Source organism: Patagioenas fasciata, chromosome 3, assembly GCF_037038585.1.
Source record: "Patagioenas fasciata isolate bPatFas1 chromosome 3, bPatFas1.hap1, whole genome shotgun sequence".
NCBI classification, from domain to species: Eukaryota; Metazoa; Chordata; class Aves; order Columbiformes; family Columbidae; genus Patagioenas; species Patagioenas fasciata.
Window position 1 is genome coordinate 67,448,599 of NC_092522.1, and position 22,431 is coordinate 67,471,029.

General features: G+C 37.3%; 1 protein-coding gene across 1 annotated transcript in view; it reads left to right on the top strand.

The window, feature by feature from the left end:
- Positions 1-22,431, top strand: part of MOXD1 (monooxygenase DBH like 1) — a 49,875-nt gene that overhangs the window by 17,414 nt on the left and 10,030 nt on the right. The window contains exons 5-8 of the mRNA XM_065835341.2: positions 12,931-13,110; positions 15,375-15,477; positions 18,017-18,183; positions 19,663-19,854. Coding sequence (XP_065691413.2) covers positions 12,931-13,110; positions 15,375-15,477; positions 18,017-18,183; positions 19,663-19,854 — 642 coding nt within the window. The remainder of the gene's footprint in view (positions 1-12,930; positions 13,111-15,374; positions 15,478-18,016; positions 18,184-19,662; positions 19,855-22,431) is intronic.

A 22,431-nucleotide genomic window follows, 5' to 3' on the forward strand; every position in this document is an offset into this window, starting at 1 on the left:
AGATGGGTTTAAGGTTATTTCTTGTTAGGATTTTTGCAGTGCTCTGTAAATATCGTTATTTTGACTGGTTCTGAATGTGCGTCTTGCTCACATCCCTAAAGAAACTTCTCTGGTTTCAGTAACTGCACCTGGGGAAGGACCTCTGCTCTGGCAAGACCTCTCAGAGGGAGGGAGGGAGGGACCCTCTGGTAGAACAGACGCACAGGCATGTCCATGCACTGACCTCTGCATGAAAAGGTTTCTGTCTCCCTGCTGAAGTGGTACTGGGAGCAGCCCCTTAGCTGTGGGGAGCCCTTGCATGCAAAGCTGCAGCCACAGAGGGGCTGGGAGCGAGGGCTCACGGAACCTGAAGTGCTTACTTACAGGAGCACCCACTGAAAAGGGGAGTCTGTGCAGCACTCTCACTCTTGTAAATAGCCTGTTTTAAAAGTTTTTTATTGATCTTCCAGTTTAACAAACAAACAAAACCGAACAAAGCCAAACAAAACAACAACAACAAAACAAAAAACACAAATAAGCCAAACAAACAACAACAACAAAAAAACCCCCAACAAAACAACAACCAAACAAAAACCCCAAAACAAACACCAAAACTTTTTCAGTGGAAGCATACTGGTGCTTCTGAGAGCCTTTAATTCTTGTACCATTGATATTTCTGATTTTTGTGATTTTCAGTGTGCATGGATATGTGTGTGCTCACTCGCCATTCTCTAATTTGACAGTTTGTAAGACCATTTGTTTGTGACTGTTTTTTTCCTACCAATTTGCTGAATTTATTTTTTCACTTAGTGTGAGCTGGCATCATGCAGATGTTTACCAGTGGCACAACAGTGAAAATTTGTTTCCCGTTCATGAGAAATACTTCCCTGTATTTCAGCAAATACAGCTTTTGTTGTATTTTCAAAGCTTGTTTTTACTGTTCTTTATACTCGTGGTTCTACAGATACAACATTTTTATTATGGTCTTCAGCTTAGCTTTCAATACTCCATGTCATCTGTTCCCTTAATTTCATTGTATTTCTTATTAATACAACTGCATCTACTAAAGATTCATTATTTTGGCTTCACATTAACCGCAGGTCTCCCATGTGCTCCACTGTTTTTTTCTGCCACAATTAGAAAACCTAAAAATACAGTATTTCTTCTACTGTCTCTAGATTTTCTGTGATTTCCCTATGCCTGTGGTCTCCCACTACATCTGACAAATTGCTTAATGCTATGTGTAAACTTCTGAAAATTTACAGTATTTACTGGTGAATGAATGATATGTATAATTCTATACGCAAGATGAGCCATAATCTATTTGCATGAAGCTTTTCAGCTTCAGTGTATAACATGTCCCTGCTAGTTTCAACACCATAATTCTTCCCTCTTTATTTTCTTAATTTCTTTCTTCCTCAGGGAAGGTAGTTTCTCTGGGCTTCAGTAGTAATAAACCCATAGACAAAAACATGTCAGATGCTGAATTTCACTATTAAGAGCACGAAAATAATTTTATGTAAAATAACACATACAATTGAGTAGTAAGGTCATTTAGCTGTATCTATGTATCTTTTCCCTAAGAATTACTCATTTTGCTATAGTTCCAAACTTTTGGGGTTTTTTTTTGAAGCTAGCATAGTCAGAGAAATACTGACAGCAGACTGCAATGTGTCTGTGCTCAAGAGCGTAAAATACTTTGGGTTCTGTAAGTGAACTTTTGCAATACGATGCCCAGTTTTAGAGAGCATTTGGCGTTGGAAAAGAGGGTAGTAGGTTGCATTTTGTAAGCTCTTAAACTTTTGGACACACGCCTTCCATGTTCATTACTTGAACCTGTTTATGAGAATGGAGTGAGAGGGTTCAGTGCGCTGAAATGGGGAAGAAGCCCCATGCTGGGGATCAGACTATGGGCTCAAAATTCAGTACCTCTTAAGTACACCTCATGCATACTAAATTAAACTCAGGCAACATGCTAAAGACAGTAAATTTCCAACCATGAAGATAGTCTTCCTCTCATCTAACTTGACCTATCTACAAGTCAGAGGTACAGTTCAGGCTCTCTCTCTCTCTTTTGACTCAAGAGAGAACCCAGATGACCAGCCTGTACTAGATGTGTAGCTCTCAGATGGATGAATCAAGGGACACGTGTCCTGCCAAAATGGTCAGGTGACAGAAGAGATTGTGGTAGGAGCAAAAATTGCAAAATAAAACTTTTTATTTAAAATTTATCTTTGGGAAAAAATAGATTTTTGTCAATCATAACCCTTTGTAATTTTTTGGCAGTGAACTTAAGATGTGACTTGTGAAAACAGGCCAAGCATGTCACCAGAAAAAACTTAATTATTTAACATTAACTGAGAGCATTACATTGGACATATTTTTATATAAGCACCAAAGTTTTCCATTCTTGATCTCCTTAGAAAAGGAAGCCTCTTTTCAGTCAAATAAAGGACTGTATTAGAGCACACCAGCAGCTGCCAGTTAATCTTCATGTTCAGTTAGAGAGCAATCCCTGATAAGGAAGCAAAAACTCCAAAAAAACTTGTTGCTAAGGGTAACTCTGTTTTTTGACAGTGGAATGCTTTAGTGATACCAAAGACCCCAGTGTGTAAATACAAAGGGACTCCAGTTTAAGAGGCTGATTGATTGAAAGCCAGAAGGGCAGCCTGTAGCCTTCAGTACCTAAATGAGGGCACTGATTTTTAACTTGAGTGATACCAGACAGTAACTGCTTGTTGTTCTCTGGCTTGAACTTTTACGTTTTGCTAAATGTGATAACTGGCAAATTGCATCATGTAGCCTGACACAAACAAATGTTCTGTATTTTCCTGTATGTTCCCCTGCAAAGCAATTTCAGCCTTGGTAAGTTAGATTGGCAACCAAACACTCATCTTGCACTGCAGAGTTTGCAAGCTATCTGCCCTTTAATCTGCAGGGTTGTCTCTTCAGTGCAAGCCTGAATTGGCCCATTAGGCTTAGCAGAGTATAAGAATAATCTAAGTCAACTGGCTGGGAATTAAAAATTTCCCAAGCATCTGTCTCAGGAAGTAACAGAAATACTGTCTTCTCCCATATTATGCTAAACTTTATATTTCTTAGTGGAACATATTTTGAGGTAGTATTCTTTCATTTCCCAGGTATATCTTTACAATAAGAATACTTAAACTATGCAGCTGTTGCTGCATTAGTTATTCCATACTTGGTATGCAAAAATAATCCATTTCATTTCTATCATCAGCAAACTTGAATATCTGGTTAATTTAACCCAGTTTCTTTGATATTTATTTATTTATTTATTTATTCATTTAAAATTCAAACAACATCCATCCATTACGGTAATGTATTGACTATGCCAACATGTGGTTGGAAAATATGTATTTTAAGTGATTTTCTGGTTAAATGAAAGTCAGAATTTGTATAGTTACATTGAAGTGTTAGATGAAAGGAGCTTTAACTTAAAAGATGACCAACGGCGAGCATGGAGGAAGGCACATTTTTTGTGAAGTTCTCTGAGTTTCACCTTCTGAGGTCTTTGTAGGGCAATCTTCAGCAAAGGATTGCTATTTATTGACCCCATTTTATGCTGTGCCGTGTCTTCATTTCTTCTTCCTCATCCTTGGCTTTGTGTATGACTTTAGAGTAAACCTGTGATTACGTAATGCACTGAAAAAATAAGAAAATTCTGTCTAGGAATTGTCTGCAGTTAACTGATCCACACTTCTTATCATAGGGAGCAATAAAATATTTTAGAGCTGAATTGGGCCTTAAATGAGCAATTACAAACAGTCTTTTGTGCAAATACCCAAACAGCAGGTTCATAGCTATTAAAATCCGACCTGATGGGACTCGCACAGTGTGAAGTGAGTGTCTAGATGGATCACAGAGTAGATCTACCTCGGTCCCACTGACTTCTTAGCATTGCTTCTTAAGATCAGCTTTCTAATTCAGACAAGTCACATACTAACGTCTTAAATAAATTTTGTATAGGGCCACATTTAGTTACCCCAACATCATTTACATAGACAAGAAATTTCATTTACAATCTAACTGTTTAAAGTGTTTCCCTTCAGTTCCCTCCTCTCACTCTGCAACCCCCAGCATAAGTTTTCAGAGGTTAATGTTACAATATCCTCTCCATTTCTGTTTCCGTTTGCAATGTACAGTAATTACAGCTATGTCCAGAGCATAGATTCATTGACTCCCAGGGGTAAAACAGAAATAAAGAACATTAATAGCAGTGGAAAAACAGGCAATTGTCAGACAATACCATTCCACCATGTCCACACATAGCACACATGACATCTAAATCCACACTGATGACAGCTGAACCAAAATTTGATTGTGAACAGTTTCTCTTTGCACCAAGACTAAAGTTTTACCTAGTATCAAAATAATTTAAATATTGGATCTGACTAAAATACATTAAAAAAGCCAACCAACAAAATAACAAGAAAAAAACCAGCAACAACAAAACAACCCCAAAATACTCTAACCTGAGAAAATATAAATATCTAAGCAAATTATTATAAACTGTAAAATAATGCCCTTCTTTCTCCTTTCTCCATCCCCTCATTTCAGTGACCTTTCCATTACTATCTCTTAAGCTGCTTGGACTGGAACTGTGTCTTTCTGTTTTATGAAGTGCCAATTAAAATTTTTGTTTCCAGAGAATTAATATAATTTTAATACAATATTCTCAAGTAACTTCAAAAGAACCATGTCATCTGAAAATCGTCCTTTCTGTGTGACTTCATGGGTACCATTAAGGGATGTTGGAGTCCCTCAGATTGAGAAAATGTGGATATCATGTTATTAATGTAGGCATTACCTCACCACACTTATTTTGTAAGCCATCTCATGTTTGTATGTAGACCCTGTAAATATTAATTTTTAGAGGGTTATAAGAAATAGTTCTCAAGATTTTTTTCTGTTGACTCAGGAGGCTGTGTCATGTCAAAATCATGAACCTTTTGCTTATTTTATCTCATAGTTTCTCTTCAGCAAACTTAAGGTGCCAGAGCATGCAGGTTGCTGAGTCCTGTAGAAGCTCAGTATCCAAATGCTCAAAGTCTTTTCTCATCTGTGTTCCCCTTTGGTAGCCCTTCACAGAAGTCAGTATTTCCTAACAGTATACTCCAGTATGTGTAAAACAAGAAATGCACACACTGTAGATTCTCACACACTCTGTCTTCGAGCAAAGCTGCACATTCACTCTCAAGCAGGAGGAGAAAAAGTGAGTACAGTGTTATTAAACTGCACGATCGAAGGGAACATTTTACATTTGTACAGTAGAATGAAAACCTCTTCCGTTGCCATCTCAAAGAAATAGATAGACATCACTGTGGATGAATGGTGATTTAATGAACACTGATTTTGTTGTTTATACTAGTCAAATTATATTATTATCTTATATAATTCATATTCAAATTATATATTATTATGGTCCTTCTGAATAAATATAAACGCTTTATAGACTACCCACTTTGGCTTTAGATCTGGAACATATTTGTTACATATTACTTTATTAGGATATGGTTTTCACAAGAAAGTAATGAGGTTGCTGATTAATTACCGATTAATTCTGCTTGATGTGTGTCAGCTGTGCTGATTGACAATGACTGTACCAAATGCTGTAACCACTCTGGTGGTCTTTCTACTGCTTTGGAGTGGAACAAGTGTATAGCCAGGAACTGTAACCAAACAAAACTTTTTTTTCTTGACCTGAGCTTTTTATCAGGTTGCTTCTCAGGGTTGTATATTACTGTTACTAAATGCATTATCTTAGATCTTCAGACGTACCTCAGGCAGAAACAATGTTTTATGAATGTTTCTTTGAGGTGTACTTCTTTTGGATTTAGTCTGAATTACTGCATGCCTTTAAAGTCTGAAGCTCTTCAGGTGGTGGAGTGCCAGGCAATTAATTAGGAGGAACTTAAGAATGGGCTTGATGGCAGAGAGAACAAGAAGCCCTAAACTAGTCTTTACTTCTCATTCTAAATAATTCAGTTTTATTGGTTAAAGTACTTAAGTCATTCTGCATACTGACCTGTAGAAATTCTGGATGTACAGTGTAATCATTAACATTTCTTTAATTATAGTACTAGGATTTGTGTGAATTTAGATACATAACCTTCTCTCCAAGCTAACAGTGCAGCAACAGTAATTTTTACCTGAAAGTGCATATTATTTCCCAATAAAAATTCTGCATCTCTAAATGGAAGTATGGTAATTACTTCTTAATGTGGTATACTAATAAAATGTAAATAAGAGCATTCATTGAAAAATGCAGTCACTGAGTAAATAGATCCTTTCTTCTTTACACCAAGAACAGGAAATATCTGTGCTTTGAATAAGGTTTTTCTATTCATGTGGTAAGGACTTTTTATCCACAATGATGTTAGAATTTTTGTTACGTATTTTAAAGTACACCCAAAACCAGTTAAACCCAAATGCCAACGATATAGTTTAAATAAATAAATAAACAAGTCAGCACTGTTATTTTAACTTGGGATTATGTCCTGTATTTGAATATTGCTTGGGAAAAAAATACTTCCATGCGTATTAAGGACAAATCATGCAAATTTAAATGCCTTAAATTGTATGGAACCTCTATTTTTCATTGAGAAAATCTCCATCATCCAAGGAAACTTTACCTAATCACATTATGAGGCCGGGGGTGGGGATTGTTGCTGTTGCCTGGGCTTTTTTCCCATCTCCATCTCCTTTGCATTAAAATACAAGTAGCAAGATTTGTCACTAACTACACAGGTTATATTTTCCTCCAGGTTGAAGATGTGAGAAATATGTATGAAAATAATTTGGATGAACATTTTTATGTTTGAAAGACACTTCAGGTTAAGCAGCAATACCCCCTGTTATATGTAGATATGTAGTCTGAATGTAGGATCTGGATTGTACCGTGAGAAAACGAGAAATGGACACTTAGCTGTGTACATGCAACCTATGTGGCTGATCTCAGGAAAGATTATGGCAGCTTGTCCATGCTAGACTGCAACCAGTTGAACACTGGAGGTATCTCTTTCAACCCTAACTATATTGTGGCATTAATTTAATGCTTTCTGACAGATGGAGTGGGGGTGCTGGGAGGGTGGTCCCTGCCTGACCCTGGGATGCCTGAACTCAGGGCTTGGAAGTCTGCAGCAGATTAGTGTCCCAGACATGACCCGGACCTAGGCAGGCTTTACTCCTGACACAGGATAGCTGTCGGGTTGTTAGGGTTAAAATCCTGGTCTGCCTGGTCTGAGTTTTTGCTCAGCACACCTCTGGGTTGTGTGCACAAAGCAATGTTGGGCAGCAAATGCCTATTGTTTTTCTTTCTGAATATTTAGATGAAAATAAAATGATATTACTACTCAGAATTTTTCTGCAATACTTGAAGTTTTTTGCTGAAAAAGACTCAACTGTATTAAGCTGCGTATTCTAAGTATTTGCTTTTCTGGAAAAATCTAAAACTTTAAAAGAGATGTTTTAGGTAAATGTTTGTTCATTTCACAACTACACTTTTGAAAAGAAAAAATCAGAAAAAATCTTGATGATTTCCAGTAAGAAGACATCATGTCTACCTTTGAAGAACTAAGGCAAATATTTAGATATTTGCACGTGGTGCACATTTGTTAAAGAAATGCAAAGACCACAGTAATAGTTCTTCCCAATTATGAGTACAGAAAGCAGAGACCGTGTAACTTGGTCTTTTGCTACAAAAATTCTCTCAGGTAAACTCAGTCAGTACTCAATTTCACAACTATCACTTTGTTCTGAGTTAAAAAGGGACATGGGAAGCTCATATAAATAAAATAACCAACCACAGGCTAGAAACTATCTTAGATGCAGCAGTCCAGGACAAAATCTTGTGTCAAATTTTTTCTCTCAATTTTAGGTTATAGAATAAAGTTTTTTCCCTGTGACACCACTAGCTACAAACACAAGGTGTTGTGTAAGGCTGTGGCCATATTCAAAGTCATTCATATGGCAATGTACCATTCCTTGGTGTCTTTAAAATGTAAGAATAAGTTGAAGCTAGTTTTTAAGCTAGAAAAAATGAAATAATGTTTTTCACTGACATTTCCATGTAGAAGCATGACTACAACAAGATCAAAAACCTGTTGCCATTTTTGTATATAAATTAAATTCAGCATCTTTTTCTGAAGTTCAGTGAGCCATATTTTCTAACTGGGATACTATGGGGAGACTATGGATAGAGTTTACTAACTTTCATAATTCACACAAACAAACATGAATCAAAACCCACAGCTGTTAACATCAAAAAAGCAAAGCAAATAAATGAAGAAAACCAGCAATAAGCGAGAAAGACTTCCGGTTTTCTGCAGATATTTTTCCCTTGAAGGGAATCTAACTTCTCGGACCATTTGAGCTTGTTTGCGTTTTCATCTCATGTAGTACATCATATAGCAGCATCTTGACCTTGCTTCTGTTAAATTAACAGGTGGAAAACACATCTTATCTGTATCAACTAACTTGATAATAAATTGAACATTTGTTTGTTATACTATTTGAAAGTCAGTATTTTGAGAAGTGCTGAGAGATACAGTACGATGAAAGGAGGTCTGTAAAACCTCTCAACCTGCCTGGCAAGTACAGGTCATGCTAATCAAACACCATAACCGTAACCCATCCTTTTGGCTGCAGAAAGCAGAGTCTTCACTTTGCATTTGAATGCAGTGTAGACGTGGTGGTGGAGTATAGTACATCTATTATTTTTTATCTCTGTTAATGATAGTCAGGTAGGTTTGTATATGTCAGCGTGCTCTGTTAGAAAGATCTTTCACCTAAGCTTTCAAGAAAGGTAGAGATGATGCAAAAAGTAAATCATCATGAATAATAAAACAGCAGCTTTTTTCTTCAGGTTTCATGAAAAGCAGAGGAGATTGTGTCTTGTTGCATGCACTTATTTTTTCCAGTCCCAAACGCTTTTGGCATTTTGATGTAGGGTGGATACAGGGCTTTTGTTCTCCAAGCCTCTGGCAGTTAGGAAATGTCAAGCAGAAAATGCACTTTGCCTACAGGGGAAAAGGCCACCGAGGTGCCTCAGTGGTGCAGTATCTCTGCAGGCTTATTCACAATATGGCAAAGAGATGAACCCTGACAGCTGGGTCTTCCTTGCATTTCAGCAACAATGAAAATGCCACAGATGAGCCTCAAAGAATGAGGTGAAATGGGGAAAATTATATTCTAGGTAGTTATATGAATATTCCCTTTCAGGCTCCTTTCAGCCTCTTTCTTCAGTCCCTTGGCTAACAAGAGGTCAGTAGGAATTAGCAAGGAAAGGGAAAGGAACTACATTTCAAAGTCACAGGTTTCCTCATAATTATAGTAAGTGAAATGCAGATTCTCATTTTCACTGTAGCTCATCCAAATTACTCGGTTATTGGTGTAATTTGAAAGTGTCATTTGAGAGTCCTCATGCTACAAGGACAGAGTAATCAAACCCAGGTATAAATAGGGATCCAAATAAAAATTAATTGTTCACTTAAATTTGCAATTTGTTGGCTATTATGTACTATGTTTACTTTTTCACATTTTTTCTGTATTTTATTACTTTGCCCAAATTATTATATTTATTGCCTTTTCATAAATATTCTGAAAGTTGCATTATTTCCCAAGACAAATTAACAAGACAGTCATGGAGACTTTTCAGGGTTGGTCCACTATTATTGTAACCGGAGACCTGCAAAAGTAGATCTTAGTTTAGCTTATCTTTCAGTTGTGTGATTTTGTGATTAAAGACTACCAAAGAATGAAAAACTTTATGCTTTAAACATTCAAATAACTAAAAACTTAGCATGTGTGCATTAAATAGCTCTTGTTTTAAAAATGAATGCCTATAGTTAAGGATCAAGGCTGATAAAGGGCTGTCAAAATAAGAATAACCTTGTAAGAGATAAGCCCTTTCAAATTGTGTTATCATTTGTTGTGGCTGCAAGTACTCTGGAAACCAGGCCACCCTGATCTAGATATTTATTTGTAGATACCTGTTTTAGCAACTAATTTTAAACCTGAGACAACTTATGTGCACATTTAAATGCATTAATGATTTGCTGAATTTGGCCCCATATTTGAGGAACTTTGTCATTGCTCATCATTGTTTGCAATGCTGCCCAGAAAACAAGAATTTTGTTTATTTGGAAAAAAGACTTTTTGGAATTTCTGTTCAGCTTGGAGTGAACTAAGCTGTACAGATGCTCTTTGTGGAAACTGAGAGAGGAAGAGAGAGGCAGCCTAAACAACCAACTTATACAATAAGTTAAAATAACAAATGGCTGAGTAACTAGGGCAGCACTCACCTGGGATGTAGAATGGCATGTTTACATCTCTGTTCCAGTTAATCACTACAGTAGATAATCAAATCATATTTCCTAATTTTCTTTTCTGACGAGGTTATTCTCATAAGTAGAGACAGTTAGCTACTCATTGGAACAGGGAAAGGGAATCCAGTATGTCTAGGCGGTCTGCTCCTCTTCCTTCTCTGTTTTCAATCAGAAATGATGCTGTGATCCTTAGGGACCTGGCCTTTAAAATATTTCCGTACATTTCTAGGAAATGAACAATTTGTGATCGATGAGATTTTCCTAAGAGTTTTGTTAACACGTTTCTGACCACTCCTAATGGTAGCTTTTTTTTCTTCTTTTTGTTTAAGAGGGGAGAGAGAAAGGTGGCACCTCTATAACCAGGTTGTAATAGAAATATGTAAAAAGTGTAACTTCACTGCTGCTTTTCATTATTTATTCATGCATCTGGAGTGTATAATTTGCCCTACAAGATGCAACAGAAAGATGCTTAAGGGTTTGTTCTATTTTTTTTCCTTTTTCTCAGTAAAGATAGCTGAACAAACCTACTTTTTGAAGTGTTGTTATTGTTTAGGTAACTGGCACAAAGAAAGCGATGACAGGATGTGAGTTTCTAATTTTGGTGATGTCCCATTGTTTTGAGTGGAAGTCGGTTTTGAAGTAATGATTGTAAGCACAGCAGGTGCTGGGATCTTGTAGCAGCAGGCAGAATTATTGTGTATTGGGACAAAAACACTGTTTTTTCTTGGTAGATAAAGGAATAAAATTCCCTGACTAACCTGTATGTTATGTGAAGCTTCTGAATTCTTGAGATATATACTACTATTTAATGTATAAGCTGTCATGATATGAGTGTGGTTTAGTTCTTCAGTATTTGAATAAATATGCAGGTATATGAAAGAGCAGAGGGAAGAAGCAACATCAAACTGAAACAGATTTCTGAATCTTTGTCAGACAGTCTATTTGGGAATAAATTCTTATCTGATGGGCAAACTGACTCTTATCTCATTCAAAAGTACCTTTTACTTCTGTAGTATAGTTATTCATGATGATGGTAATGCTAAATGAAATATGGACTGCTGAGAACAGTACAGAAGATCTTTTGTGAAATATTTTCAGTCTTGCCATCTGAAAAAATCTTGGCCACATCCGTGTTAATTGGCACCTTTCCATTGACTTCTAAGCACAGTGAAGTGGGTGGTTTTGGGTTGTGAACTTCTTGGACAGACATGCAGGTACTCAGCAGCAGCTGGACTCCCTGAGAGACCAACTTCAATGATATTTTGCAGATTCATGTTAACGAGGGTGGTCTTGATGTGCACAGACTCTAGTTGCTTCTTCCTGCCCTTCCTCTTTTGTAATCCATTCAGTAGATTGAACAAAGTGCAGAAAGATACATTTCTGGTAACAGTATTGTGCTGACAATATTTTAATAAGGTAATAAACTATCCTTGCTTATCCTGTTCTGGTCCTCTGGTAGCTGGTGTTCATGTACTTGCAAAACAAATGGGTGTAAAGTTAGGATGTATATGCATTTTCTGCCTGTTTAAAATACCTTCTCTTTCCTAATATCAGAAGACAATACTGCGTGGCACCACCCTGCATCTTAAGAGTTGCATTGTCAAAGCTTTACTTTTCTTGTGAAAACATTAATGTTTGTCTTATTCAACTTGAAGGTAGATATGATAGGATGAGATGCGATCTTTGAAAGAAAAAGCAAGTGAAAAACTCCTTTCATTTTAATACTGTTTTCTAAATGCTGATATTTTGTGGAATATGGTCTTTCTGAAATGCAAAATAATTTTTTTCAGAAGTATTCATGTTTGCCCCAGGGATGTCATCTCTGACAGAGATGATTTAACCTCACCCATCCAAATAGAGAGTAAACATTGTCATATGGGAATGAAATGATTTCAGCCTACTCTGAAGTTCGGTGGTCAAATTTTACTGGGGGCACCCAGGCACCCCTGAGAGCCCTCCAGCTCATCACTGCTATAAACAGTCTGGAGCACCCGACCTCTCAGGAGTGACTTCAAGTTAATAAAGTCTTTACAACTGAATGGATTGTAAAATAATTCTAATTTCTTGTAGATGTCAAAAAAATTTGAAAGGCCATCTTCAACTGCTGAGGAATGTGGGGTATACCTCCAGGCTCACACTATAGGTACAGAATCTACGGGCAGCTCTAGTTTGAAATAGTACAAAAGAGGCTGAAACAGGGATGAAAAGTACTGAGTAGTTCAGATACCAAGCTGGTTTAGCTGAACAGACTTTCAACTGGTTTATAATCCCATCATGGTGGTGTGTGGCTAAACGAGATTGTACAGGGAGACAAGTGACAGTGCAAGACTGAAGTGGGAGAAGAGAGAGCAAGAGGTTTCATCAAGACACAGAATTTTCTTCCTGTCCTGTGTAGATTCACTTGAGCAATGAAGTTTTTAATGCTTGGGGTTGCAGAGCGCTGAAGTAACATCTCAACCTAGCTGCAAACTAATGTCAAGTGTCCTTTTTTTTTTTTTAAATACACCATATAATTTTTGAGTCCTGTCTGCATACCTGCATTGAAATAGTCACACTTGAAGTGTGTTTACTTTCTTTTTCTTTTTCATTTTAACATTGACAGGTTGAGCCATTGATCCAGAAAGGCCATGAGAATCTGGTGCACCATATCCTGCTCTACCAGTGCAGCAGCAATTTGAATGACACCGTGCTGGACTATGGGCATGAGTGCTACCACCCCAACATGCCAGACTCTTTTCTTACATGTGAGACGGTCATTTTTGCTTGGGCCATTGGAGGAGAGGTAGGATGAATGGCTGTCTAGCATGGTTCATCAATGGGGCTTTAGAAGGTGTACATCATAATGAAGTTTCTTCCTAGTATATTAGTGATTATTTATCTGTCTGTTTTTAAGGGTACACAATCACAGTACACAGTCACAATCCTTGTTTGCCTCTGGAGTATGAAACACAATGAACATCCTGAGTGACAAGCTCGAAGTAACGAAAATAGTATAGAAGAATTGATGCCTCAGGGAAAGAAAGATGACTTGGGAGCATGGAAGTCTGTCACTGTATCAGCTTGTCCTGTCTAATATGGAAATACAGTCATGTCCAGTATCTGTTACCTGTGGAGAATGACAGAAAAAAAACAAGTCTCTGTAGGTGACTGCATAATAGACATGGAGGCAAGATTTTCCAAATGAAGTTAGACATAGACTTAACTCATTACAGTGTTGCCCCATTCAGGCATATGGTTCTGAAGTTTCTTACCCAGCCCAAAGAGACATAATTTCAATGCAGGAGTGATCCTGTGACACCACAGAGCCAGCACATGGATCACTTTGCTCACAGCAATACAGCACATCTACAGAAAACATGGTTTCTGATGCCGTGTTGGCCCCAGGCTGTGTTTTCAGTTTATTTCACATGTTAATTTAGACTCCAGTTAATGCTTTCAGCTGATATCAGGCATCATTACTGCCAAAAGAATCCCACCCCTTCTTTATCCCCTCAGTTCACTGAGTGCCTACACAAACCATGGTGTAGGCACAGAGAGGGACTGGGATGACGATAATTTCCAGAGCCTTCGTTTGCCAGCCTGCAGCTCAAAACCTTCTTCAAATGCTGCAGTGTGAGGGTGCCAGAGCTGCCACATGGACCCATCAAAATAAGTTTAATCCCCTGTGAGCATTATCCCTGATGTATGCTTTGTGCAGTTTTGCCCTCAGCTATGCTCTGACCTAGTATTTATACTTTCAACTGTCTTAATCTAAGTGAAATAAAAAACTCACATAAATAGGTTATCACGTGTCAAACAGCATGGAGGCTTTTGCAAAGATGATGCCGTTGTTAAAGATCTGTAGAGAGGAATCCAGCAGATCTGAGTTACATTCAGGTTTACCGGAGTTCTCACTTCACTTACTTCAGTTTACCTCTTTGTAGAATGGGGGTGATACTTATTACTATGTATTATGATTAGTTCATTAATGTCCATCATGCATCAGAAAATTTGGATCTTAAATTGCACATTTCAGAAAGTTATAATCTCAAATTGCATGTTAAAATATTAGCTATATTCTATAAAATGATGCAAATTAGTTCCTATAAAAGTGAATTTGGTAAAGGAGTTCACTTAGTAGATACTGGAATTTTGGTTTGAATCAGGAGTGAGCTTTTGAAGTAGATCTCCAGGTTATCCCCACTTACCAAGCTCTGTTTATCATCACAAGTGGTTTGAGAACTTGCACAGCTCCCTTTGGGATGAAGTGAAACTGAATGTGCAGGGTTGAACTCAGCACCTCTCAGCCATAAATGGGGTTCAAGTGCATGGGTCTGACCAGAGCCTGAGTAAAGGAGCATCGTTTGGGGACAGTAGGCCCAGCACATGCTGTTGCCCTGTATAGAGCTATTTCTTTCACACTACATGGCTTGCTCATGTAAATGTAGCCAGGAAGATAATTTTTATAGTTCAAATAATTTTGGTTAGGATACAGTGATTTGTGCAGGAAAATGAATCAATTAGATTAGCAATTAGCATACAACCTCAGCATTCCCTGGAAATTACTGCTTTTAGAAAGAGGGAACACATAAAATGTAAATTCACTTTTTCATAAGGGCTTTATTGTGAGGATAACTGCTTGTTGATGCAATGTTTATACGTTTAAGATGGAATTTTCCTCTTCTGCTCAAGCAATAAATACGGTATAAGTAATCATAAGATCACAGGATAGCGCAGGTTGGAAAAGACCTCTGGAAGTCTCTAGTCTAGCCTCCTGCTGAAGACAGGGTCTGCGGTGAGGTCAGACCAGTTTGCTGGGGGTTTTATCCTCTAGCAGGCATAGGATCTACTATTTTATGTTGACATAGTTATTTAGTGCATTCTGAATATAACAAATACATTATGCCACAATGCCATGTTCAGAAAATTTTTAAAGAAGTTATCTTTGTAAATTTTACTATTAATATGATTGTATAATTGGAAAAACAAAAAAGTGTATTTATAAAAAGAAATTAACTCCACCATGGCAAAAAAACCTTAACTCTGTATGCATGTGTTGATTTCCAGGGCTTCACATACCCTCCTCACGTTGGGTTATCCATTGGCACAGCAGCTGACCCTCAGTTCGTTCTTATGGAGGTTCATTATGACAATCCATCATACACAGAAGGTTTGTTCCCTCGCACTCTTTAAACCGTGCAAGATTGGAAATGTACTAGAGACAAGTGTTTCTCATTGCATCGCATGCCAAACAGAGCAAATACAAAACTGAGGCTTATTTTTCCTTGCTTAATAGTTCCTGATTCCCAATATTTTTCTCGCTGCACTCAAAAGCTTAACTTAAAGTCAGTGGAAGTTTCAGATATACAAAGAACTGTGGAACAGGTGAATACATCTCCTTTTATCACTACATTCTTCACATTATCTTCCTTTCCTTTTGCTGGGAAATCCAGTCAGACTGAGAGCGAGCAGCACAGCACTCAGATTATGAGACAACAACACAGGGAAAGAACCTTTTATTAATTTTTTTCAGTATTTTTTTGAGATAACTACCTGAACTGTGGGCAGTTACTAAAGGAGAAATATAGACTCAGATTGCTAGGCCTTCCACCGGGTAAAAGCAGTTTATCTTAAAAGACAAGCTTTTATTTTATAAAGGTGTCTTTTAATCTTCTTTCTAAAATTCATTTATATTTAAAAGAAGGAAAAGGAAGAAACCAGGGAGCCCCAAAAAATCTAAGGAACTTTGAAGATGACTTTTGGAAAGATATTCTGTTTTTCTGAAAGGGAAGTTTACTGAGCTACTATATTATTCTGGTGATTGCTATATATGTATGAAGTAAAATCTAGTGCAGCACAGTGTACTGACCTTTCTTTACACTCCCATGTGTTTAAATAAAATCTTCTGAATGAGTTATGGTGTTCTGTCTTACTGTTATTCCCCCACTTTATGTTGTTCTAGATGAACTGTCTCAAAATTGTTCTGTTTAATGACAGATTCTTGCCCTTCAGCATGCACATTTGCATGGGATACGGTAAACTTCTTTTGCATCCTTGGTGTTACATGCTTTTCCATCGAATGTTACCTGAAAGCCCAAGAAGCCGCATGCAGAAAAAACATTTCCAAATTGTTTGTGTCCCTAAATTAACTATTTTAATTGACTGTGCTGCATAATACTGTTGTTTTAGTTCAAGTGGCAGATACAAAAGCTGAGAGTCAATAGTATTTTGTTTCCTTATTAAGTAATGGGGAAAATTTTGCCTTTCTTGGGACGGTCTCAAGTGAATGCAGGGTCTTACAAAAGACCTGGGAAAATTCAGACAGCACAGGCAAAGTGAGGTGTCTCTAACCCAGGTCATGTTTCTCTCCTCCCTGACAAAATACATGGCATACAATGTCGCACAGTTGATCATCACTCTTGATTGGTTATGCATAGTTCATAGCCCTTGATCCTTAATAATTATATACTACTCTGGCTTAGGTATTTTAGTGACTGGGTAGTTTAGTCCCTGCTCTGCCCCTTTGTCATTTGCCTATCTCAAAATAGCCTGCTGATTTCATGTTAATGTAAAATTTGGTTTCAAGCATTGCTACACCTGTTATGTTTTTAGAAGACCAATATCGGTCACTAGGGAGCCTCTTTCCTTCTCTGAGATACTTACTAGGTCTTTTGCACTTTTAGTATTCAAAGCTGAAATTTGAAAAGTGACAACAAAGAAGAAATGAGCTAACAATGTAGAGCTTATGCAACACAAATTTAGCTTGAATCTTTCCTGACAAAATGGCTAATGCAAGAGAAATAATTGTAAGGAGTTAGATGATAGAAGCAACATAAATTATGAGTAGATACATAAACAAACGTATATGACTAAATATTTAAATGGATGAAATAGATTCATATCATTTTGGGTCTTAAAAATCTCAATGTTTTTACATCAGGATTTGGTTCCTGAAACTACATTTAAAATGAAGGAAGTCCTTGAGTGAGTGCAGCATTAAAATTGCGTGTAGTTCTCTTGTCTACTTTACTCAAAGTGCTGGTATTATCTTTGCCTTTGGGATTTAGGAAGCAAATTTTCACATTTAGTTGATGCTGTCTTAATTGGAGAGATTGCAAAAGGGATGATTTGGTCACCTGAGGTATCCTGTAATGTGACAGGCAACCCAAAACTAAGAAAAAATGTAATTAATGCTAGGGCTCAACGTGAAGAAATAGATAAATTCACAAGTAGAAGACAATACACAGCTTGAAAATTTTAAAGGAAAAAAAAACCTCACAACAACTTTAAACTCTCCTTTAAATATTTTATTTGAAAATCATACATGGCACCTTTTGAGGACTTATTATGTCCTTGTATTATTTGTTCTGCCTGGGATCTACCTTCTTTTCTCTCAGGTCCCTGCTGGGTAATTTAGCGGAAGGGACACAGGTGCTACAAGCAGCACATATTTTTCATTCATATCTCAACACTGCATTTATCAAAAAAACATGTTTAACAACCCTCCTGTGGGGTGTCCCTATTTATTGCTTCCTGAATATGGTTTGACTGATTTCCAGGTTATTGAGGTTGATTCCTCAATTTTCATGTAAAAAACTTAGGACAAGCCTTGAAAAATGAGAAACAATTGGATTATTTATTTATTTATTTATTTATTTATTTTAAAATACTGATTCACAGTCATGACTGACTGTGTTCTTTTGTTGCAGGTTTGATAGATAACTCTGGTCTGAGGCTAATTTATACTCCAGTTTTAAGGAAATACGATGCTGGGGTTATTGAAGCCGGTCTTTGGGTCAGCCTTTTCCACAATATCCCACCAGGCATGCCTGAATTTGTGTCAGAGGGTCACTGCACACTGGAATGTCTGGAAGAGGTATGTCTCCTGCCTGAATCCATTGGTTTTCAATCTTAGAAATAGTTTTGGACAGCCTCTTTAACTTCTTAAGGAGATTGATAGTTACTGGTTAAAGATGTAAGAAAAGGCATCTGCTACATGCTGCTCTCCAGAATGTCGAGCCTTTTTGATCTGGGTATTTGGGGTGCTCAGGATTCAGGCTGTTTTACTGATATGAGTAATACTGGCTGACAGAATGCTTGCAATGATTTAATTATGTGTTCGATTTATGAGCATACATTGCTTTCCATGGAAAAACTATTGGTAGTATGGAATAGCTAGCCCAGAAAAAATGTTGAGAGAGACTAAGATCTGTGCACATGCAAAAGTCTCCTGATAGTGAAGTGAAAGGCTGAAAAGTATTCTTAGACCAGTGGCAGAAACTAAAGACCTGAACAGGTTTTGTTGTACTGCCCAAAGTACAAAACTAGGCATCCCTTAAACCCTTGGTTTCATTACGATAATTTAAATATCTCTACAGGTAATGCATGCATTGTCTAAAATCTGTGATTAAGATATCATGAGAGATTCTCATGTATTTCGTCATTTTTAAAGAAAGGTTGAATCAATGTCTGCTTTTTATGATGTGGTTTGGAGTGAAGGGCAAATCAGATATGGAATTTAAGTTTGTTGGTGATGGTGTTCAATGCTGCATGCTGTCATAACATATTTCAGCCTAAAAACACCTGAGTATTCTATTATCATGAGCTTTTGACCTTAAGGCTGTACTTGAAAGGTATTGTGATAGCAGTTTATTTCTAGTTTGGGCTCCGAACAAGGATCAAAGTTTAGCGTACCACAAGTTCAGAAGTTCAGATCTGTAGATCTCAGCTGGAATGGGAGTGATGTCAGATTTGTGTCAATTTGGAAAATTTCATTTTAAAATACTTTTGACCTGGAAAAAAGCTTCAGATGTAGACCTACAGTATTTCACTACCAGTTCACTTGAAGATGGGAAATAGAGCATATTATAATTACAGCCTCTTAATTTAAAGTGCTTCTTTTGGCACTATATTAGTGGTAATGTCATTCATAACTGCATAGAATTCTTTTTCACAATAAACCTCCTCATTCAGCAGTGTTGGCCAACAGCAGTAAAATAACTTGGAAGGTCTAGTATAACAACCTTGAAAGTCTTCATCTATTGAGAATTACTGGCTGTCTAGTTGTTTTTTTTTTTTTTAAAATGTGCGTTAAAAGTCAAAACACATTTTATTTAACAAAAAGAAAAAAAAACACAGAAAAAAATTTGCTTTTTTTTTTTTTATATAAAGCCTTAATTTCACATATAGATTTGTTTTTTGCTCCAGACTACATTTTTGCTGTAAACTGAGGGAATGCAAAATGCATTTGTTGATGTAATTTTCACTCTGTTTGCTCATTGCATTATATTGCATTGCATTACATTAAGTTATGTTACTTGTGGGCACACTGATAGTGTTGCTTTCCCCTGGCCAGGCTCTAGGTGCTGAGAGACCTACTGGGATTCATGTGTTTGCGGTCCTTCTTCATGCTCATCTTGCTGGCAGAGCTATCAGGATGCGTCACTTCCACAATGGCGAGGAGCAGAAACTTCTCGCTTATGATGATGAGTTTGACTTCAACTTCCAGGAGTTTCAGTATCTGAAAGAAGAAAGAACCATCTTGCCGGTATGACACTCTTAATTCTTTACCTTAAAGGATTTAAGAGATCATGTGCCTAACATTTACTCACATTTAGGATTAATTTTACTAAAGAATTTCTTGAATCTTTTGTTCATTTTTCTACTTAATGCAGAGTGGCTAATGTATTAAAATCACAGTGTCTCAGGTGTGTCCACCCTGTTCACTACAGAACTGGCTTGGCCAATCAATTCAAGCTATCCTTTAGGTGTGTTTGGTGCCTGCAATTAATTGATTTGAACTTTATTGCTATAAATGTTTGAACAAAGCAGATTATAAAATCACACGTGTGCCTGGTTGTGCCATCTTTGTTCATCCAGCCAGCTGAAGAATAGAAACATAATGGTGTGGCTTTATGAATCTGTTGGAATCAAGTAGCACATCATGAGTATTTGCACAGAGCAAGTATCCAGCCTTGCAAACACATCTACAAATCAGCCAAGCCTTCTGATTGTTTCTGATTTTTATTCGTTGTTGGGAGGAAAACTCCATGCTCATGTTCCACATGAGGTTTCACCAAGTAAACAAAATCCTTCAGAAGAAGAAATGCAATTTTATGTCTATCTGCTATACTTGTGAGAATAATGTGTTATATCTTTTATAGAAATCCCAACTACAATTATATTGTAAAGCAATAGAGTCTATATTTTTTTGGATGAGTGACTCATTTAAAAATTATTCACTCAAGCTTTGTTAGTTCCAACCAACATCTATTTTTGAAGCTTTGGCCTGAGGACAGAAAGTTTGATGCCACAAAGGTTGGGTGTTCCAGATCTGGCCTGCAGAGCAGCTGGGGGTGTGCTTGTCCTGATGCATGCGTACAAGCCAGTTACTTCATGGAACTGGTCAGATGTAAAGTATCAAACAACTGGATTTTGTTTATGATTGGAGTCAGTAAGGGAAAGAGAGCTGAAAAGGTCATCGCAATGACTGAACTTCAGGTAAGATCAGGAGCCCCATGTTTTAAACTTCCAGGCTTCTCTTCAAGTCCCTTCCTCTCTTACGTCTCTTTGCCCATGCTGGGATACTTTCATATTTGTCCTTTAGAGACAAGAAGTTGAAATGCTAGATTTCTAATTTAATTTCTAAAGCAAAACATGGACTTTCAGGTGTAGCATTTACTCTTTGAAGTCCAACTCCTTGTAATCCACAGGGACTTCAAAGACAAACTGGTGTTACCTCCTCCAGGAAAGAAGTGTTGAAGGGTTTAGGAAGAGGACTGGCAGAAGATGACAGGTTGGCAGAGAAAGCCTGGAATATTTTTAGGAAAATCCAAGCAGATTATAGAGAAAGACCTCTTAAAATTCAAGAACAAAAGAGAGTAGACAGGAGAAAATCTAAAAGAGGTATTTGATAGTATCAGCAACTTAAAAAAAAGACGGCTCAGGTAGAAGCTGGAATTCTTTCTCTGAAGTGAGCCTTTTTCTTGTGTTTTGTTGGTTTAATCTTAAACAAAACTGCCAGTACAACTTTACATACATCATTCTGGTGTAATTCAGACTACAGTCTAATCGATTACCTAATAGGATTAAAAATTTTTATAGAAGTTCTTGTTATTGTCTCCTTCTGCCTTCTCTTCCAAGGGTGAATCCTTCTTTCGGTTTGTGTAGTCCAGGTTGGTTGTTTTCTTCACATACTAGAATTCTCTTCTGAATTTGGAAGCAAAAGATTTAATCTCGCAGAAGGAATGTTTTTAGTGAATGTTATCCAGTCTGTAAACCAGAGACCTCTCTGGTAGGAACCAGCATATTCCTGCAGGGAACAGCGAAACTGTGCCAGTACTCCCTGCTTCAGAAGGCTCTGTCTCCACTTGGCCGACATGAGGCTGACGCACCTTCTTCCAGCAGCCCAGAGCATAATTAGCACTAGCATTGATCTGGCAATGAGACAGCCTGCAGGGAAGGAGAAATTCTTGATGTTTGAAGGGTGATCTGTTTTTTTTTTTTTCAGAGAAGATTAATACAGTGGATGATAAGGGAAGAGGATGATCCAAATAAATGAACCTCTGTCATCCTTGTGATATGAAGTTGCCCAAAAATACCAGAATTTTGATGTCTGGCTATACTCTTAAATATTTTAAACTTCCACTTGATTATCATGGTGATTTTGAGATTTGTATTTGATCAGGTACTGGGAATAAGGTTGCCACCAAACTGTAGATCAGTTTGTCAAGACAGCAAAATGTTACTTGTATGTACTTGAGAATGTAAGTATTTAGCCTTTCCCATACATATCTGTCAATGTAGTTAAGTCTTTGCCTGCCACTCCTCTACTCCCAGGCTTGGCAGATAAATAGTTGTTATTGTGATGTGGAAAACCTCCTTTTCCTCATTTGGCAAGTATTTCTGTTGAAGCTGGCAAGATAAAATAGCCTGAAGAAAGCTATCCAAAATAGCACTGGATGAGTTTTAGAGCTACAATCATGTGTATACAGCACCTACATATATAATTTTCCTGAAGACAGGATTATAACTCGGCAGCTCCATTGCTATCTTAAACAAACAGACCAGACTCTTAACAGGACCCCTTTTAAATCCATGGGGCATTCCTGATGATCTGGGATAA